Here is a 21612-nt window from a genome sequence, read left to right as displayed (position 1 = left end):
TGTAGCACAGCATTTGGGACGAGTCTATTTTTCCTGCTGCTAATTCCCCTACACGAAAGAGGTTTACAAAAGGTCCCGAGGGCTCAAATTGCGATAATGGGGCTGCGAGACTCATCCAGAAGAAGACACGTGTCGTTTCCCGCACGTGGCTGTTCAACGATTTGCCGTCTCACACACACAGGATGGCAGGGAGAAATTAATTACGCTCGCACGAAAATAGGTGGGTAGATGGGAATGGGAGAGGGTAGCCGAGAGATTTACGGCGCGAGTGATTTATCTTTCCCGCCAATACTGCATCGGACTGCCGCGCTGTCTGCTGAGTCCAAGTAACAGCGCCGTGGCTTAAACGCGAGAGATGCCCTCGAATACTAAAACACAAGCCCTGTCAGTGGGGAAGCACGCCCTTGGTTCGATTTACAACATATTTCGCTATTCGAGGAGCTTCAGTACAGACCTGCCTCCTTGGCTACGGTGTCCCCTGACAAGCGGAAAAAAGACATGAAGCAAAATTGGGGTGATTAGTGACACGGTTAAAGATCGGAATAAACTACGGTAGGGAAAGGTAACAGGCCCTCTCCATTTCACAGCAATCATTTTACAATTTACCTTAAGTAATTTAAGGAAACAACAGAAAACCTATATCACGATCTGAACCCCGCTCCTTGTAAATAGGAAAGCAGCGTCCGACGTTGACTAGTTGGTGTGCTGTCAGTAAACAGCCATTTTAATCCATCAGAGCTAGTTAGTTTCACGTTACGTGGAACATTTTTACGAGTAATCACAATTATGTGGAACGAGTCATTTTTCATTCGCATTACGCATTCATTCTCAAATATGACTACAGGCTGACCATTTACAGGGTTTTTTCTTCTTTTTTAAAATATGCAGATGTGAATTAATAATTGCCACCTTTTGTGGAATACAAAATGCCGGACAAGTGCAACTAGTACTTGTGTTCTAACGGTCCTGTGCGACCGTAGAAGTCGCCTCGTCGCATCCATCTGTATGTGCAGGCTAATCGCGGGAACTTCTGTACGAATTTTGATCCGGTTTCGACTAAAAAACAGATACTGATTCACAAGGAAGGTTGTTGTATACAATTTATAAATATTTAGTACAAACTGTCTGAATTACGACGAATTAAAGTAACGTTGTAAAAACGACGCCATTGTCATCAAGTGGGCAACCACCAAAACACGAGAGAGCAGCAGTGGGCTGAGACAGTAGAAAGCGTAACCACATTCCATAGTGGTGTAGTGAAATGAAATGGCTCTGAGCACTATGGGACTTAACATCTGAGGTCATCAGTCCCCTAGAACTTAGAACTACTTAAACCTAACTAACCTAAGGACATCACACACATCCATGCCCGAGGCAGGATTCGAACCTGCGACCGTAGCGGTCACGCGGTTCCAAACTGAAGCGCTTAGAACCGCACGGCCACAACGGCCGGCAGTGGTGTAGTGGTCTAGCTATAAGGCGTCACGTTAGGTACCGGAAAGTTATAGGATCGAATTTTCGGCCAGATCAATTTCTTTTCATTCTGCCTAGCACCTAGAGCTCACCGAGCGAGGTGGCGCAGTGGTTAGCACACTGGACTCGCATTCGGGAGGACGGCGGTTCAATCCCGTCTCCAGCCATCCTGATTTAGGTTTTCCGTGATTTCCCTAAATCGTTTCAGGCAAATGCCGGGATGGTTCCTTTGAAAGGGCACGGCTGATTTCCTTCCCAATCCTTCCCTAACCCGAGCTTGCGCTCCGTCTCTAATGACCTCGTTGTCGACGGGACGTTAAACACTAACCACCACCACCACCACCACCACCACCACCACCTAGAGCTCACTTGTCAATTATGTGGAGATTCGCCAAAAACGAAACGTGGCTCAGATTCCACTACACCTTAGCTCCCCTTCCCCGGGAGGATAATTGGTTAGGGACTTGCAGATGGCCTAATTAACATCCAGTTGATTGCAATCGTTTCAGAACAACTGCATAGAAAACAAATGAGGCTCAAAACCTGTGACTTCCAGTTGTTTATGCATAAAGTGAAACGCTGCTGGGATGCAGCTGTGCTTCTGCTATACACGGTCCGGTCACAGCATATGTTCCACCTCGACGTGCCAGACGGCAGGTAACAGCACTAGCAGTCGAGGGGGTGGGGGGGGGGCGTGCGAAAATCAGTGCAATCGTTGTCTTAATGCGGAAATGGAGCAATTGATCCGGAGTCAAAAAGGGGCATGATTATTGGCTTTCGGTCCAGGGTGGAAGCACTTCCGAAACAGCTGTTCGCGCCCCGGGGTAGAGAGGTACCACAGGCCATTTTCATTTACACTGTCTATACTTTTACAAATAAATTCATAAAACCTTGTCAGCCTGGACACGAAGGATTCAGGATTCACACTCATAGCCGTGGAAGTTCAACACCATAACAAAATAATTTTGTTTACAAGTGAAATTTCATCATTTTTTCATTTACTATTAGCTGCATTCGTTGCTATAGGTACAACCTTCTTCACAAGAAGAGAGATTCTTCGATGAATTTTGCACAGCATACAAACCATACTTACGGGTTATGAAACTCGAGAATTTATTTAATTTACGAAAAAATGAATGACCATTTTAAACTTCGGGTTAGAAAAGTGAAAAAATGCTGAAATTTCACATATAAAAAAATTTACTTTGTCGTGTTTTTGAACTTCCACTACTATAAGTGTGAATCCTGAATCCTTCCTGGTCATGCTGACAACGATGTATGAATTTATTTGTAATAGTATAGACAGTGGAAATTAAAATGTCCTGTGGTGCCTCTACTGCTCAAAGTCGGCCCGTTTGACGTCCTACACCCCCCCCCCCCCCCCCCCGTGCATGGCAAAATGGCTCCATCCAAAACCGGCGCCGAGGCAAGTAGGCGTGCCACTGTTAAGTAACTGACCGCCCGGATGAACGAAACCTATTACCAACAGTGTCTCCTCAACGACCATTCATCGAACGTTGCTGCGTATGGGCCTCCGCACTGGTGCCTGGTTCCTGCACCTATGCTGATTCTTGTTCGTCACCAATGAAGACTGGAATTCTCACAAGTATTGCAGATGGACATCCACTGAATGGCGACAGGTAGCCTTTTTAGATGAATCACATTGTATGCCCCATCGGATAGATGACGGTTTTACAACGTGAGATGTTGGAAAGAAAACACCCTGTGTGTGTTAGGGTCTGGGGAATGTTCTCGTGGCATTCCCTGGAAGCCTGGCTGATCTTGCCATTCTGGAAGCCACAGTGGATCAACACGAGTATGTATCTACTCTATGGGACCCCGTCCACCCCTAAACGTAATTCGTTCTTCCTCGGCACAATGGCGTCTGTCAACAGGCTAATTCAATGTGTCACACAGCTCGTTGTGTACGTGCATGGTTCGAAGAGCACCAGGCTGAATTTAGCGTGCTCGTCTGGCCACCAAACTCCCCCAAAGGAGAATCTGTGAACCGCATCGATCGGGAAGTACGCACCGTGGATCCTCAAACGAGAAACTGGCCACGGCACTGGGTCCACAGCCCCGTCACAATCTCACAGACTGATTTCCTTCCCCCGCATCTCGTGGTCGTGCGGTAGCGTTCTCGCTTCCCACGCCCGGGTTCCCGGGTTCGATTCCCGGCGAGGTCAGGGATTTTCTCTGCCTCGTGATGGCTGGGTGTTGTGTGATGTCCTTAGGTTAGTTAGGTTTAAGTAGTTCTAAGTTCTAGGGGACTGATGACCATAGATGTTAAGTCCCATAGTGCTCAGAGCCATTTGAACCATTTTCTGATTTCCTTCAGTCTCGCACTGCAAATGGTTGTTATTCGGGCTTTTCACAGGTGACTGGACAGTGAATGAACACAGTTTTACAGCTGCGCAGCATATGACCCAACTTTCAGCGCTCTGTTTTCCTGTAGTCAGACGTAGATGCAAACACGGTTCTCCGCGTGGTGGGGCGAAAGATATTATTTATTTGGAGACTTTTATCTCTACTGACGGGAAAGAGATTGTCGGCTTTGAAAGATCATAGAAACACGGACATGATCTTCTTCAACGGGATTCAGAAATTTTTTGCGGATGAATACACAACATTCCGAAATGCTTCTACAGGGGGTTGCGGGACGCAATTCGAAATATGCCGACAGTTTCAGACTGCCAATTTCTGCTTCCTTCACATTATCAACAGCGATTGGGACTTTTAATTCACTGAAAATTCTTCGAACAATGGACGCCGAGTTACTCAACTGTGAAATATTCTAATAAACGTTAACAATTACAAAGAGATAACCAGCGATATGCGTTTACAGTTTGAAATAATCAAATATTTTGAACTAACAGTTTCCCTAGAATCGTCTGCTAACAGTTTTATAGCAAAAAACATGTGAATCCAAAGTATGCGGTGTTTAATTTTTTATGCTTCACATAAAACGTTTTCCGAAAAACTGCTTTGTTGTGACTTTGCTTCGATTACATACAGTACGTGTTTTCAGTAGCGCAGCACATGGCTGAACTCTCAGCTTTCTGCTTCCCTTAATTGAATATGGCCACAATACTTTGCCTGGGACGGCGGAGAAGTCTGCCATAAATAAATAAATAAATAAATAAATACATACATACACTAATCCTTGTTCCATATATCACGAATACGACGTTTCGTAATGATGTGGAACGTGTCACTTTAACATAAGTTTTCTTTACACAAGATGATTAATTAATTAATTTTTTTTACTGTTACTACTTCATATATAAGAATTCATGTATTGAGTAGAAGGAGTTGTCATTCAGAAATTCTTTTAATTTGGTTTTAAATGTTGGCTGGCTATCTGTCAGACTTTTAATACTTCTTGGCAAATGACCAAAGATCTTTGTGGCAGCATAATTCACCCCTTTCTGTGCCAAAGTGAGATTTAATCCAGAATAGTGAATATCTTCCTTTCTTCTAGTGTTGTAACTATACACTTCGCTGTTATTTTTGAATTGGGATGGGTTATTAATGACAAATCTCATAAGTGAATATATGTACTGCGAAGGTACTGTGGATATCCTGAGTTCCTTAAATAAATGCCGGCCGCGGTGGTCTCGCGGTTCTAGGCGCTCAGTCCGGAACCGCGCAACTGCTACGGCCGCAGGTTCGAATCCTGCCTCGGGCATGGATGTGTGTGATGTCCTTAGGTTAGTTAGGTTTAAGTAGTTCTAAGTTCTAGGGGACTGATGACCTCAGATGTTAAGTCCCATAATGCTCAGAGCCATTTGAACCATTCTTGTCAGCAACTTGGATGCATGAGCTGTTAAGCTGATTGTGCGATGGTTCTCGTATTTAGCTGCTAATGGTGTGAGTGATGCACCATAGGTTCACAGACAGGTATTCATGTTACAACGCGGCTGAAGCATAAAAGAGTAATTTTTTAAAATTCATAATACAGTGGCAGGCGTCATCCACTTTCATATAGCATGTTTGAAAATTCCAATGACATAACCCCTGCCGAAGAGCCGAAAAGGATCTGAAATTGACTGCGACAATACTCTCTCTCTCTCTCTCTCTCTCTCACACACACACACACACACACACACACACACCTACCTTTGCCTTCCAAGACGCTTCCTGATACTCAATTCGGACTCAGTTAATAAGCCAGAACGTTAGCGAAATGACGCCATAAATTGGGAGGATTTATTCCGCGTACCCCCTATGAGGGCAGGCGCAGTGGTTCAAAAAAATTATACGTCACGCCGAGGGAGAATAATAGCTCGTACGGCTTTTCTATTAAAAATTATGATCCATTAATAAAAGTTTAATTAACTTTAATTTTAAATATTACGACGTTTTAAATATAACGACCTCTCTGGCAGCATTCATAACGCCGGATCTTATTATTTTTCCGTTTCCGGGGAATGTAATGGAAGAGATGCATAGGAAATGAGGCTGCGAGACAATAATGCGAGGTCGTGTGGAGCGCACAACTGAGCGACAGCGCCGCTACAGAACGCAAAAGGTTAATTCCTCAAACAGAATACCTCGTCTCCGCACCTACTGCGCAACCGTTATGTAATTATTCTATTTTTATGCAACGAAAGTTAAACAAATACTCCACGTAAGGTCTCTGGACGAAGCGAAACATCTGTTCTGACAGTAAATTCAGAAGGAACTGACTTTTTATTCAGCGAACTACAAAGCTGACACAGATATTGTTTCCCTTGTTCTCGAAGCATGTCTCTTGTTCAGTGCCACTGTGGAAAGACAAATTTCGATTTCATGACAGAAAATTTTACTTTGAGATGAAGTATTTCTGCTGTTGGCGCGGTATTCGCCTCGCTGAATTTGTGTTACAAGTTAAAAAAGGGTTTGGGACGTGTAGAGGAACCAATGGGAACGGGATTGATGTCTTGTACAACTACTGAGCTTCCTTCTTACAGAACCAGCTCCACAGGCTGTCCGAATCTTTAGAATCACTGTTGTAGATGACCGACGATCGTAAACTGAGTACTTCGAGATTTTTTTATTTATTTATTCTTTCTTTTCCAAGACATCGTACGATACGGACACTAATTTTTGTAAGGTTGAATAAGAAGTACACGCTTTTCGTTCTATTGATTTTTGTTTATTTCCAACTAGTTTTCGGCTTACTGCTGCCTTCACTATTTCATTCCTCAAAGCTACCCATTCTTCTTCTACTGTATTTCTTTCCCCCATTCCTGTCAATTGTTCCCTTATGCTCTCCCTGAAACACTGTACAACCTCTGGTTCTTTCAGTTTATCCAGGTCCCATCTCCTTAAATTGTCACCTTTTTGCAGTTTCTTCTACCAAGAAGGAAATGAATAATCCACAAATTAGAGACAATAAAAACAATATACAGTATTAAAACAAACTAGTTATCATAACCGAGCCAACACATTAAAAACATTAAATAATACTATAATACGTCATGTGGTAGTCAAGATAGTTTCAACCAAGATTTACAGGTTTTCAAGTCAGAGGAGACCAGCCTGCAAAGCCTTGTCGTCTCCCGTAACCAATTCGTCTAAGGTGCAGGGTTCATGTTGCAGTTCGCCACATTCACAGCGTTCAACAGTACTAATGGAGTTCATTTCTTCCAATTTATTAAACACCGTGATACGCCGATCCTTAGGTGATTCAGGACTTTCCAATTTGTATAAGGGAGTTCGTCCTTCGGATTATTACATGGGCTTACTGAAGAGGAGTTCCGCCACAATTCTTCTCGGCGTTTATTCTGATAGATCTGACTTACAGGGGTAAGGGAAGGCATCCTATGATGAAATTTCCTTTCTCACTCGAGGCTACATCTACTTCTTTCGAACGAGTACGGTTTCGCCAGACGGGGGCCGCGTGCTCCGCGGCGGAGAAACAAGACGACAAAGCATACGAAGGAAGGACAGTCGGTTATGCTCCCCATCTGCTGTTTGTAAGCTTCCGTATTCTGGGTGCACACTTTCATTTTTGTTCTCATACGGTGTTCCTTCTGGGTGCTTGACTCCCAGATATTTCGGGTTAGTGCACTGTGAGAGGCGATATCCATTCCATCTTACATTAACCTCTTTCTTTGCCTCTCAGCTGCGCAAACAGAAATAACAAACTTATGTTTTTTTTTAATTGGGATTTAAATGATCATTATTAAAAATAAACAGCTAAGTTCCCGACCGCTACCTTTAGTCTCTTTCTCATCCGTTCGAAGGCTTTGTTCTGAACGGCAACGGCTGTAGCATCTGCAAAGATAAAGAAACGGGTGTCCGTTTTGATCGACTGATCATTAGTGTGTACACTACCTGACACAAGCACGTAATGCGAAATGTCACTACATATATCGAGAAGGAAGAAGGAAGACTGGGTTTAGCGTCCCGTCGACATCGAGGACATTAGAGACGGAGCGCAAGCTCGGATTGTGTCAAGGATGGGGAAGGAAATCTGCCGTGCCCTTTCAAAGGAACCATTCCGGCATTTGCCAGTATAATAGGAGTAGTTAACTATTCTGCTGTCAGCAGAGACGCAGTAATAGCATAATGGGTCGATCAGGAGAGCTCAACGTGGACTAGGCATTGGATTAACCTGAGTAACAAATCCATCAGGGACATTTCAACTCTTTTAATGCTGTCAAAATCAACTGTTGGTGATGTGACTGTGCAGTGGAAACGTGAAGGAACAGCTACACCAACCAAGACGAGGTAGACCTTATGTACTGCCGGATAGGGACCGACAAGCATTGCGGAGAGCTGTTGTAAAAAACTGCAGGAGATCAGCGGCAGAACTCACTCTTGAGTTAAAAGTGCTACCACCAGTCCACCTAGCACAATAACAGTTCGTAGGAGGTAAATAATAAGGAACAGTAACAGAGTATATCCTCATAATCCACGTATTTATGTAGTGCATGCTAACTGGCGTTTGAGATAACTGCAAACGGGTGATCTGGAGTGACGAATTACGCTGTACTCTGTGGAAATCCGACGGAAGTTTTTGGGTTTGGCGAATGCTTTGAGAACGTTACCTCCGAGGAGTGTCGCATATGCCTTCAACCAGACAATCGTCGGTGACGTGTTTGGAGGCAACCCGGTCAGGCTGAACGCCTTAGACACACGAGTGCAGTAAGGTGGAGGTTCCCTAATGTTTGGGGTGGCATTATGTGGGGCCGACATACGCCAATGGTCGTCATGGAAGGCGCCGTAACGGCTGTACGATACATAAATGCCATCCTCCGGCCGATAGTGCAACCATATCGGGAGCTTATTGGCGAGGCATTCGTCTTCATGGACGACAATTCGCACACCCATCGTATACATCTCGTGAATGAATTCCTTCAGGATAATGACATCGCTCGACTAGAGTGGCCAGCATGTTCTCCAGACATGAACCCTAGCGACATGCCTGGGATAGATTGAAAATGGCTGTTTATGGACTACGTGACCCACCAACCACTCTGAGGGATCTACACCGAGTCGCCGTTGACGAGTGGGACAATCTGGACCAACAGTGCATTGATGAACTTGTGGACGATGAATACAGGTATACGGCAATGCAAGAGGACGTGCTACTGGGTACTAGAGGTACGTGTGTACAGATATCTGGACCACCACCTCTGAAGGTCTCGCTATATGGTGGTACAACATGCAATGCGTGGTTTTCATGAGGAATAAAAAGGGCGGAAATGATGTTTATGTTTATCTCTATTCCAATTTTCTGTACAGGTTCCGGAACTCTCGGAACCGAGGTGATGAGAATTTTTTTTTAATGTGTGTAAGTTCCTGGATACATGTGATCAGATAGTATATATTAAACAGCCGCGGGGCGGGAGTCAGACGTTTTTCTGCATCCGCGATCGACTCCTTTTTGTTTGTAGGACAACAAAGAATCCTCTGTTTCGTATCAAGCACCCGATGAATTCTGCTAGTCTATATTTGTTCATAGTACTGTATAGTCCACCCGGACACACTTAAATGCGGTTGAGGATCATTCTATCACTTCGTAAAGTTGACACAGAAGAAAGACGGGACTGAAGTTCTTTTAACTGTCGTGTTCTTCGTACGCTCTGTTATTGCAGCAATCTTCGCTCTCCTCCAGATCTTACACGTTTGCATTTTAAGGATTCTATTGCTTATCATAGTTAGTACCCATTCTAGACCTGAATATCCAAAAATCCCCCTCCCTCCCCTCCAGCAGCGCTTGGTCGAGTTGTCAGCTGTAAGTCCCATACGCTCTGTCCTTTATCGCTTCTACGGTGACACAGATTAAATCCCTAATAATGGCAGCAACAAAAAATAGTTACGCACCCGCTACATTTACGAAGTGTCTCTCAGAGCACTGATGCCTACACAGTAGTAATCTCAGATTTCCATTGGCGGCCGCTTTCCGCCTTGATTAACGTCCCTTTTCGCAGCGAGGCCGCCTAATACGTACGCGATTCTGACGCTGACCTTGGCGGTAATGAACTAGAAGCCTTAAAAAGTGAGGGCTCTGCGTTAATTACGATGTAGCGCGTACACATCTCGACTCCTCCCACAAAACGAGCCAGCCTCCGGTGTTGAGCATAATGCGAACAGATTACGCGCCCCCACTTAAAATTATTCGCTAGAATTATTCATTAAGCGCCGCAAAAGAAGCTCACGAATGGAGAGAGACGCGCCGATTTCGGTCGGTCAACCCAGGACGGATGCTTCAATAAAACTTGTTGCTTCTTTCCGTGGCCATGACTTGTGTGAGTAAAGTTTACGTGACGGCAGTAACGCTGCCAAGTCTTTATATAACGCACTCCCATTTATTGCGACAGTTTTCTGTTCACTACCGCAGTGTGGTCAAGCATGGGGGCTACAAGTTACTTCCATCAGCGATCAACCTGGAAGAAAAGGAACAAAAATGAATATCTGTTCAAGCTCTCGGCTCTACACGGAAAATCAAGCTGGTGCGAATGGTCTCGAATTTCGAACGGAACAGCCGGACGTTCCTCAGCAATGTAGAACAGAAAAAGCAAAATTGGAATGTAAGCATGCTGTCGACATGCGCATTTTCAGGAATGTGGGTTATACCTGTTGTATGGTTTTCAGTGAGGTTCCGCCATGTCTCCTAGTCATCGTCTGCCGCAGTTCAGTCAGGGGTCACTTAAATCAAATATCGACAGAGTATCTCCCATTTCCGTACTTCACGGCGGCCGCTTTCAACATTGCTCCGCCTTACACATTAACAGCATGACACTAAGCACTCTGGCTCACCGAAGATGGGAGACGGCGTGAAAACCGAGCCAAATCCTGACATTTTTTACACGAACGGAGAATTGCTAGAGGTGAAAAATACGGTGGCAAGAAAAAGGGCTAATGACCGGGGATTGGACGGGAAGTACTTGGCATTTGTCAGGGGAAAATGCTCAGAGAAGCATGAAGTCATACATGGAGTCAACTGTTACCCACGGAGGAGAAGTGCAAAGAAAGATAAACAGCGACACAATATACTAGGAATTACTCGTACAAGTGAAACACAAGAATCATCCAGTCCTTAAATTGCAGTGCAAATTAAATGATTGTAAACTCCAAAACGGGAGAATATCTAGAATAATGTGTACGTTATGTAGTTTCGATTACTTCGAGACTGACGTATATAAATAGCTCGTGAACTCTCCTGCACTGTCAAATAAAGCAAATAAACCCTCGTCTGGCCTTCAAAACATCCTGTCAGTGATGGTGCGACACGGACATCATCCATTTCAAGGAACACACAGTTCAGCGAGGAAAAGCTGGTTACAACACGAACGCTTTACAAAAAGAGAGAAAAACTTGGGGTTGAAATAAAAAGGAAGTACTATGTGATGCACGTATCAGGCAGCGTTCTTAAATTACACCGAACTGCACTTGTTTCTTAATTTCTGCGAACGATCACACATTAGTTGAGTGAAGAGATGCAGACTAACTTAATGAAAGAAGACAGCTTCGACGTAGATTCGCTGCGAGGTGTTTGATAGGGACTGGAGTGAACGCATAGACAGGTTTCGTTTGCAATAAAAACCATAGTGACCGCGGGAAAAGAGCGACAAGCTTTTACGTGCAGAGGTGGAGTACTTACCTGGCATGCACTGGTAGTGGGCCTCTAAGTATTTTAGAGTGCCCGGGCAAGGATCCCCGAACATACTTGTAGCAGCAACAATACTGCAGTTCTGCTGCTGGCTACATCTGGCGAACAGAGATAATAAAAAATGTAATTTCTTTTCTGCACTAACCCGGATTACAATGATAGTGCACTTCTATATACTTGGGGGTGTCCGGACAAAAGGGGTCCATCTCCAGTACAGCGTCCGTTATCAAAAGTTCGCAGTACGGCTGACCCTCGCAGCTGAAATAGAGAGCGAACTTAGTGCGCTGTAGCTGGGTCGGACGGAGGGCAGAATCAATCTTTCGTGATCCGTGTCGTATCACTCTCCCTCCGCCCACTCGGGATATTAAACATCCCCTCACATGAAGAAAAACATCAGACTACAGTACGGAAGACCAGAAACTGGAACACAGTAACCGGAAAGTCAGTCGACGGACAAATTTAGAAACTGTGGAAGCTGCTCTTCAACTCGATCGTCTGAGCGTTGTTGCCGGCTATTCCCTTCGGCAGACTTATCTAATCCCTCATTATCTTGCCTGCTGACCATTAGCTTTTTTTCTGTTTCTGGTCACGAACTGAGTGAGGAACCGTTTTTTAAGACTATCACGCAGGCTGCAAAACTCTGAATAGTCCACCTTACTTTCTACTGTTATCACTGGTCTAATTTTCAATCTGTTTCTGACCCAAGAGCACACTTAATTTTTTCTCGTTTGATACTACAGCAAAAAGATGGAGTAGTGTCTAATGAAGAACTCCCATAACACAGAATAACAGTTTTGATATGTCCCCATTCCTAGACATCTTCATCAAACCAAGATGAGAACATGGTTGTAAGAAGCTGTTATAGTTGGGATGATTAGGATGCTACAGTGAGGGTTTTTTTGTGGGGCGTTAGCAGATGCAATAAATAACGCACTTCATACACAACAACGTTTTCGATGGACGTCGCCTGTCTGTTTCCTTATACCCTGACGGCTTCTACATTTCATCCTTAACTCTTCTTCTCCTTCTTCCACTCCGCTCCATTCTTCTTTTTTCTACCCCACCCTCTGCACCGCTGCTCCGCCTTCTAAGTCCCCCCGCCCAAAACAATTCTCTCTCTCTCTCTCCCCTCCCTCTCTCTCTCTCTCCTCCCTCCCTCCCTCTCTCTCTCTCCCCTCCCTCTCTCTCTCCCCTCCCTCTCTCTCTCCCCTCCCTCTCTCTCTCCCCTCCCTCTCTCTCTCTCTCTCTCTCTCTCTATGTGTTCAAGCAGCATGTACACAAAAAGATCTTCTCTAATCTTTCTCCTATAAAATGCACTTCCTTACGACGGAGAAAGAATGCCGGAAAGTACGAAAAACATTTTCGATTTGTTTGTGCCGAGTTGCCAAACTTGTGTTCCATTTTTCGTTAATGTTTCTCTCTTCTTCTACAACTGTCATTTTTCTGGTCTTCCGATACTGTTGCCGTTATTTCACAACATAAAGTGACACTTTCTGAACAGAAGAAGTCACAGTATGAGGCTGCAGCTACGGAGAAGAGCACAGCAGAAGAGCTATTTAGGGAGCAGTTGGTGGAAGCAGAACATGCTTAACAGCGGGTTTGCAGCGTTCCCGACACCCCTCAAGTACACGCTGAACGAATGCCTCTCTGATGCACGTACGTAGTCGCGTCTCTCATGGTCAGAAAGCTATGCGCGCTCATGGAACAAGAATGAAAAATAGGTGAGTGTCTGTATCCACAAAAATGTGTTCCACGTTGTTTTAACCCTCGCAATATCAACGGGTGGGTGGGGGTTATTTTTCTGCCCAACTTTAGAAAATCTAACCATACTTGAGCTCATAAACTTTGTAAAAAAAATTTATTGTTTTTAATGACATCTTCTAAACAATTCCGTAAATGTTTTTAATTTTTCAGCTAAACTTATACCAAATATTTAAGTCTTGCGAGTAGATGTCATTTTCTCAATGAATGTCATATTCAATATTTTCAGGTTCAGGACGTTACTTACACATTAATATCTATTTAAACAGTTTATTGCGAGTACAAGATAACAATAATTAGCGAAATTTTCATTTCTTAATTTTTAAATTTTTTTATATTACAATGGGCTTCAAGTACCCCCACTGGTAATACATGTTATAGAAAATGCGTTAATATTGCAAAGACTGTGCTAGAAGATATTTTCAGGTTCTGGATTCTACTTACACATCTGTATGTCTTGCAAAAGTACGTTGTTGATGAAGTCAACAAATAACCAATTATTCCGCTTTTTTCAGTTTTTTTTTTAAGGGTGGGCATAAACTACCCCTACTTGCCAATAGGCGTTATGGAAAATCCGTTGGTATTGCTAGGGTTAAATATCGTGAGTTCCGTTGCAGAATCACGGACATATCAAACTGTGTATATGTTGCAGAGGAAGGTTACACCCTGGAAAAGAAAACAAATGACCTCTGGGGTCTTGCGCATATCCGCAGTGGCCGGAAAAGCCTGCTGGCACAGTGCGCTGGATGTTCAAACTACTAGACCATCACAGGGGTCCAAAGAACATTTATTCTACTAAACTCAAAAGAAATGTGTGCACAGGAACAGGACACGGTAGTTTACGGAGGAAAAGGAATTGTGCATACGCAGAGGCAAGCGTCAACAGCCAAAACTTAAATAGTTAGTACCGTACGTTAATCAAATAAAACACAGCGTTAAAAGAAACAGAATTATAACACAAACACACTTGTCTACAATAAACTACTAACACCAAATATAGAACATCTGAAACCTGTAAGCGTGACGTGCCAGAGTTCAAATGACATATATCGCTTGAAAGAGGGGGTTAGGGCTACATAAACGTTGCATGGCGTTACATAGGGTGAATAAAAAATGCCACTCTTTGAGGTCAGCATGCGATTTCCCATCCAAATTGAAGACAAAAGTTTATGTAGCAGACTCAGATCGGGTGCATTTGGAAACCTTATGTATGAAAACGAAGACCAGGCAATACCATCAGATCTTTTAGTTCTTCGGAATGTCAAGAAGAACGTGTATCAACGCACACTACCACACTAGCCGACGTAACTCAAAGAGTAGACTGCTGCGACATCCACCACACAGCTACAGTTCGAATCCTCCTCAGGTTTCTTTTCTTTAAAATTTTAACCGTCCATTCCATAGTTTTTGTCGTTTATAAGCAGGACATGGTTACGTCACATGACAATAGCCTATCACGTGACAGTAGCATCCACTGAAATGCATGCAAGTGTCCACTACCCGCACAGTACACAACCATAGCTAGTCCTTCGAAGTTCTCGTAGGGTGGCTTCCCGATGGAGTACACAAACGATAACTACGTCGATATGCTTTTGGTGCTGGGTGCATCCGATAACCAAGCTGCTCCTACTCGTGGTGTGCTGCACGGTACCCTCAAAGGTGTCATTACAGTAGAAATGTTTCTCGTCGCCTGAAGCAAAGCCTTCGGGAAACCGGTAATCTTCGTCCACAAGCAACGGACAGAGGTCGTCCAGGGATTAGGCGTACTCGACAAACAGAGGAGGCGATTCTTGAAACCGTTCACCAGTCACCTCGGCGAAGTACAAGGCAGTTCCACATATCTCATTGACTGGCTGCTGAAGTGTTGCACGATAAAGAAATGCATCCATGTCGTTGCACGTTAACTCGACATCAGCAGCCAGAAGACCGCACTCGACGAGTACAGTTTTGTGGATGGCTTTTGCACCAAGTGGAAGATAACGTACATTTTATAAATAACGTGACATGGAGTGACGAATCTAGCTTCGCTCGTAAAGGTATTTTCAACATCCACAATAGCCACTATTGCTCGGAACACAACCCACATATCACCCGTGAACGTGGCTTTTCGGCACGCTTCGGCTTGTACCTGTGGGAGAAGAGGCTTTGTCCCTTGCCTATTGCCGGACACGTTGAATGTGCTGCTGTATCGTACATTTCTTTGCACCACTTTGCCTGCCGTATTAGAAAACATTCCACATGGAGTTCGGCGACAGCTATGGTTTGAGTGTGACGGTGTACCGCCACACTTTGGAATGAATATGCGTAACTATTTGCATGAAGCCTTTCCAGGGAAATGGATTGGTGATGGAGGTCCAATGTTCTGGCCTTTGCGTTTCCCGGACCTTAATCCACTAGATTTTTATTTGTGGGGCCACTTAAAGGAACAAGTTTAAAGTAGCCCACGACCTAATAGCTCGTGCGCACACCACTTCGGCAATGCTGGATGCAGATGTGTTGCGGAGGGTCCAACAAAGTATGATCCAGTAAGTGCTGAAGTATTTACAAAAGCAAGGTGGTCTCTGTCAACGTCTTCTCCAAAGTGAAAGTTGCTCGTATGAGTACGTACCAGCTCTGTAGAGATAAACTAGGACGTCAAACGTACAAAATGGAGTTATTGTGCATAGCGTAATGTGCAATCAAATGGAGCCTACATAGTGTGTTTTTTGTACCTCATTGGATACGGACGATGTTACTGTATCCACTATTATTTTCTGTTGGCTTTATTTGTCTCGTCTCACTGAGCTAATGGGACAGCTCAGGCATAGGGCAGAGTTGATGCTACCTGTTCTTGCTGTCGCGGTCTCTTTTTTTATCGCATTGGCGGGACAAGGTTTTGCTAGATACACTTTTGTTTTGAACTGAGATGAGGACTCGAATGCTGACCGTCAAATGTGGCACTTTTTCTTCATCCTGTACAAGAAAGAATCCTGCAACCATTCCTACAAAACCGCACAGCAGTGCAAAATTATAATTAAATGAACAAAATAAGAACAAAGAATATTAAGTACACGAAATGAATATGGTATATCGTTGGAAAATTCTGGTCTTCCATAATAATCGTTGCAATATTTTCTCTGTGGTCTTTAAATGGTAAACGGATGGCATTTCCCAGACTACACACGGCACACAATGTGGTAAACGTTTGAAACTCACTTGCTACTTAACAAACGGACGGAAAAGGGAAAAAAATCTCGAAACTGCTGACGGATATTCCCTAAATATGATGTTGGAGAAGAAAGCAAGTATTGTGCAGGTTGAGTCCGCCTCTTTTTAGAGTGCGGCAGACAGTTTCTGACAAGTTAAGTGTTCAGTTGAGAAATGTCGCCGACTACACTTGTAGACGGTAGTTTGACGCGTCTGTGCATCATGAAGGAAGATAGCAACAGTCCAATTTTTTGCGGAAATTTATGAATGAAATATAAGTTCCTATAGAACTCTGAGGAAAGCGAAGTAAAATTTCATGAATATAACTGTATCAGACAAACAACAAAACGGACAGTAGAAGGTGATAATTTTAGCTTATAAAGTATCTTCACAGGATCTAATTTTAATAGAGTAGAAAGTAAAAATTTACAAGATTAATCTAAACTACCTACAGTTTCTTACACTGCAACAGAAAAAATTACGTGATGAAATGATTAAATTGAAGTGTATCTCAGTTTTGAGGGAAAAGCTCAGACCGTCACAAACTGATACAAATTGGAATATGGCCAGTAACAGCGAGCAGTGCAATATTTGATACTAAAAAGATGGTACATATGCGAACACCTCATTTACAGGCAAGAGCAAACTATTTTCAGTTGTACAAGCTATAACGATCTGCTGACATTGTGATATAAACAGAGCAAGATGCCGAATACGGATTTAAATATACAGGGTGATCAAAAAGTCAGTATAAATTTGAAAACTGAATACATCACGGAATAATGTAGATAGAGAGGTACAAATTGACACACATGCTTGGAATGACATGGGGTTTTATTAGAAGCAAAAAAATACAAAAGTTCAAAAAATGTCCGACATATGGCGCTTCATCTGATCAGAATAGCAATAATTAGCATAACAAAGTGAGACAAAGCAAAGATGATGTTCTTTACAGGAGATGTTCAATATGTCCACCATTATTCCTCAACAACAGCTGTAGTCTAGGAATAATGTTGTGAACAGCACTGTAAAGCATGTCCGGAGTTATGGTGAGGCATTGGCGTCGGATGTTGTCTTTCAGCATCCCTAGAGATGTCGGTCGATCACGATAGACTTGCGACTTCAGGTAACCCCAAAGCCAATAATCGTACGGACTGAGGTCTGGGGACCTGGGAGGCCAAGCGTGACGAAAGTGGCGGCTGAGCACACCATCATCACCAAAGACGCGCGCAAGAGATCTTTCACTCGTCTAGAAATATGGGGTGGTTCTAATAAAACCCCATGTCATTCAAAGCATGTGTGTCAATTTTTACCTCTCTATCTACATTATTCCGTGGTTTATTAAGTTTTCAAATTTATACTGCCTTTTTAATCACCCGGTATATTAAATAAGAAGTGGAACAGTAGGAAGAAACACGCAGCAAGTGCTAAATAATGAGAGCTATTCTGATTCTACTTCATGAGATCTAGGCAGAAATGCCATCCGTAAACATCGAGAGCTTTTTTAGTGAAAGCAAATAGGACCAATACTACTGAACTTGTAGACACGAACGAGTGGATGAAGACTTAATACGTGTGGCAGTACCAAAGCACACGTAGCATTGAGCATAGGAGGAACACACAAGGTATAAATAAATAAATAAAACAGAAAACCATCCACGATGCTCATAACAGTAACAAGATGCTAAGACAACAGAAGTAACACATTAATTAGACATAACAAAAATGCCGCCTCGTCTGATTAGGAAACATGGTTTTCCTTTTGATGAGCAGCTGCAACCAGGAACAATGCACGGGATACTCTAATCCGATTAAAATTACTTGATAGTTGACGTGTGTCACTTGCCGGTACAGTGTTGCCGCATGCGCTTGCCGGCACTCGCTCGGTTATAGACGTCACACAAACACGGCGGGTCACTTCACTTCACAAATGCTGTTAACGTGTAACACGGAGCAATGTTGAAAACGGCCGCCGCGAACTACGACGGAGACGCTCTGTCGACAGCTAATTTTACGTGACTAATGACTGAAATGCGGCAGACGACGGTTTTGTAACTGCCAGTTTAAACTAACGTCCTAACCTAGCCACAACCTCGCGATGTGAATGTATCCGAGAAAACGGCGATCAAGAATCTGCGGCAAAACTAAAATCACCATCGCTTTGTTGACGGCCTTCGAGGCTAAGCCCTACGAGAAAACTCGAGACAGAAAAATTTCAATTTCAGCGGTAAAAGCAAACTGTAATTTCTCACTGTCTTTGGTTACACTATCCTCACACTGGCTGCACGGAATGCCGCGTTACCAACCGATGAGCAGTCCTGCTTGGCTCTCGGTAAAAGATTGTAGGGAACACGAGCAGATTCCACACGGAAAAAAAAAATGATAGGAAGAAAAATAAGAGCAAATAAATAAGCTGATACTGTGATGATGAAAATGACGCGGAAAAGTATCAGAAATAAAATAACTACATTTATACCAATTAACTGAATAAAAAATAGTTAAAGTCTTCTGATCAGATTTAGAAAAATAAAAAAATATTGCTTCATTTGTCGAGCCTCGAACCTACGACCTCCCATACGTCGGGTATATACGCAAACGAGTGCGCTACGCCATTACGCTGGCAAAATTTGTTTATGTTTCTGGTGACGCAGTTGCAACGATTAATTGCAGCCTTCAAAAATTCGGCTCCACTCAATGTCTTGCGAGGGTAATCTAATGTGATTATAATAACTTTAAATGTAACGCAGATTGTGTCTTGTGCGGAAGGATCCAGTAGTCTGTGTTTAGTGCTATGTATGAAATCTGTGTATTTCGTTACCATCGGTGTGTGTGTGTGTGTGTGTGTGTGTGTGTGTGTGTGTGTGAGGGGTCAGTCGTTGCATTACGGGATCCCCGCAAATCAAGAAAGAAAGCCGGACAAGGAGTTTGAAGAAAAGTGACTAAATTGTTGTGGCAGTTTGGTAACGGTGAACGTTTCGGGTGTGACGTTGAGCGCTCTGATTGGAGGAAACCAGCTACGACGCCTGAAGTGTCAACTATCAAGCAATTATAATCGGACTATAGCTAGCTGGTAGGAGGGGGGGGGGGGGAAGGCGAAGGGGAGGTAGAACGGGTGGGGGTTGCGGTGGGGGAGGATGGGAAGGACTAGGCAGGAGGGGAGAGCGGCGACGCTTATACCTGTTGTGCAGCACGCGTAGCGACTTAGGCGACATGCAGTTAACGCTCCACTCTGTATTCCCGTGTTCGTTGCAGATGGTGATGGAGAAGCGGCCGTAGTTGGCGCGGATCAGATGGATGACGTTTCCGTCGGTGCAGCGGATGGCGAGCACCTTACCCTCACAGGCGTAAATCGTATCGTAACGCGGTTGCTCTGAAACATAAAACAAAATTGGCTTCATTACACTTCACGCTGCAATAAAGTGGCAAATTTACAATGGAAAATCCATCGACGGGTCACAGGATTCTAAACAAAGGACTGAAATGGTAAACTGTAGAACGGCTGAGAATATGTAAACGTGAGGAATAAAGACTTACAATGTTAATATCGCTTGTCTAATTTAACAAACTTTAAGAGTTTTCACATACAAAACTCGAAGGCATTACTTTTCAGCATGCCCTCGTAAATCGTGAGTGGATGGAGTAGCAGAGGAAAATCTGTATTAAAATGAAAAATGGAACATAATAAAATACGCGCTTGAAGACACCCGCATTCAGAACACTCGAAACAGCATTTGTTTCCTCACTGTGATTATTTAACCAACCCGTACAGAGAGCCGAGCGCGTTAATGCGCCACTTCCGGGACGGGGAGGTGCGCCAGACCCGGATCTACGACGAGGCTGGCGCGCTGGCCAGCCCAGTGTGGCTTTTAGGCGATTTCCCACACCCCACGAGGCGAATTTCGAGCTGGTTCCCAAGTCTCGCTTCAGTTACACGATTCGCGACCACTTTCACACGTATAACACTACACTCAGCCAGTTGGGGTACACATATTCCGTCCCGTGGGCGGGGGTGGACAGAAAGGACATCAGTTCACCTCTTCAACTGACCATTCCAAATCCGAAAATAATCGTGAAGACCCTGCGCCGATGCGAGACAAAGGCACAGGAAGAAGTTCGCTATTATTTAACCAATGAAGGTGATATTTGAATTTTTATAACACTTCCACGAGCAACAGGCTGCCAGCAGAACTGAGAAATATGAGTGACGAACCCTAGCTGAAGATAAAACCCTTCCTCGTGACAGTAGTTTTATTCCGCAGCTGTTCACAGCTTTCAGCCTTAGGCATTCGTCGATGTGGAGATTATATATTATTTTCAGTAGATTTTCAGACCTGCTTTCAAACGTGCTCAATTATGATATCTGCACTAGCGGCAAAAGGAAATACTGGTACCGACAATACGAAGGTGATTTTAGTAAGCTCGATAACACGTACTGCTTCATAGTTTTTCCATTTTAGAGACCAAGAAACTTCCTACGGGCACCTGAGAATAATTTGAGTGTCGTCGAGTCTCCTGTTTCAACTCTAAATTTTCTCTTATTCTGATGATTCTGTAGAATTCTTTTTTTTTTTTTCTCTCTATGGTACTTAACTGCTGAGGTCGTCAGTCCCCTAGAACTTAGAACTACTTAAACCTAACTAACCTAACGACATCACACAAGTCCATGCCCGAGGCACGATTCGAACCTGCGACCGTAGCGATCGCGTGGATCCAGACTGTAGCGCCTAGAACCGATCTGCCACTCCGGCCGGCTCTGTAGTATTCAAATACATATTCCTCAACATGCTAAACCATTTAACCAATGCATTATTTTTCAAAGGGTAGCCGCGCGGTCTCAGGTGTCTTGCCACGGCTCGCGTGGCTCTCCCCGTCGGAGGTTCGAGTCCTCGCTTTGGCATGGGCGTGTGTGTTATCCTTAGCGTAAGTTAGTTTAAGTAGTGTGTAAGCTAGTGAACGATGGCCGCAGCAGTTTGGTCCCATAGAACTTACCACAGCCGGCCGGTGTGGCCGAGCGGTTCTAGGCGCTTCAGTCTGGAGCCGCGTGACCGCTACGGTCGCAGGTCCGAATCCTGCCTCGGGCATGGATG

The 21612-nt window shown here is 44.0% G+C and overlaps 1 protein-coding gene across 1 annotated transcript in view; it reads right to left on the bottom strand.

The window, feature by feature from the left end:
- Positions 1–21612, bottom strand: part of LOC126249508 (latrophilin Cirl) — a 777653-nt gene that overhangs the window by 90143 nt on the left and 665898 nt on the right. Inside the window, exons 5-6 of the mRNA XM_049951159.1 lie at positions 19703–19895; positions 11570–11676 (exon numbers count right to left, since the gene is read on the bottom strand). Of these exons, the coding sequence (XP_049807116.1) occupies positions 11570–11676; positions 19703–19895 (300 nt within the window). The remainder of the gene's footprint in view (positions 1–11569; positions 11677–19702; positions 19896–21612) is intronic.

The sequence above is a fragment of the Schistocerca nitens genome, chromosome 3, assembly GCF_023898315.1.
Source record: "Schistocerca nitens isolate TAMUIC-IGC-003100 chromosome 3, iqSchNite1.1, whole genome shotgun sequence".
In the NCBI taxonomy this organism is placed as follows: Eukaryota; Metazoa; Arthropoda; class Insecta; order Orthoptera; family Acrididae; genus Schistocerca; species Schistocerca nitens.
Note: the sequence above shows the minus strand (reverse complement) of the source record. Positions and strands in the feature narration are given on the sequence as shown.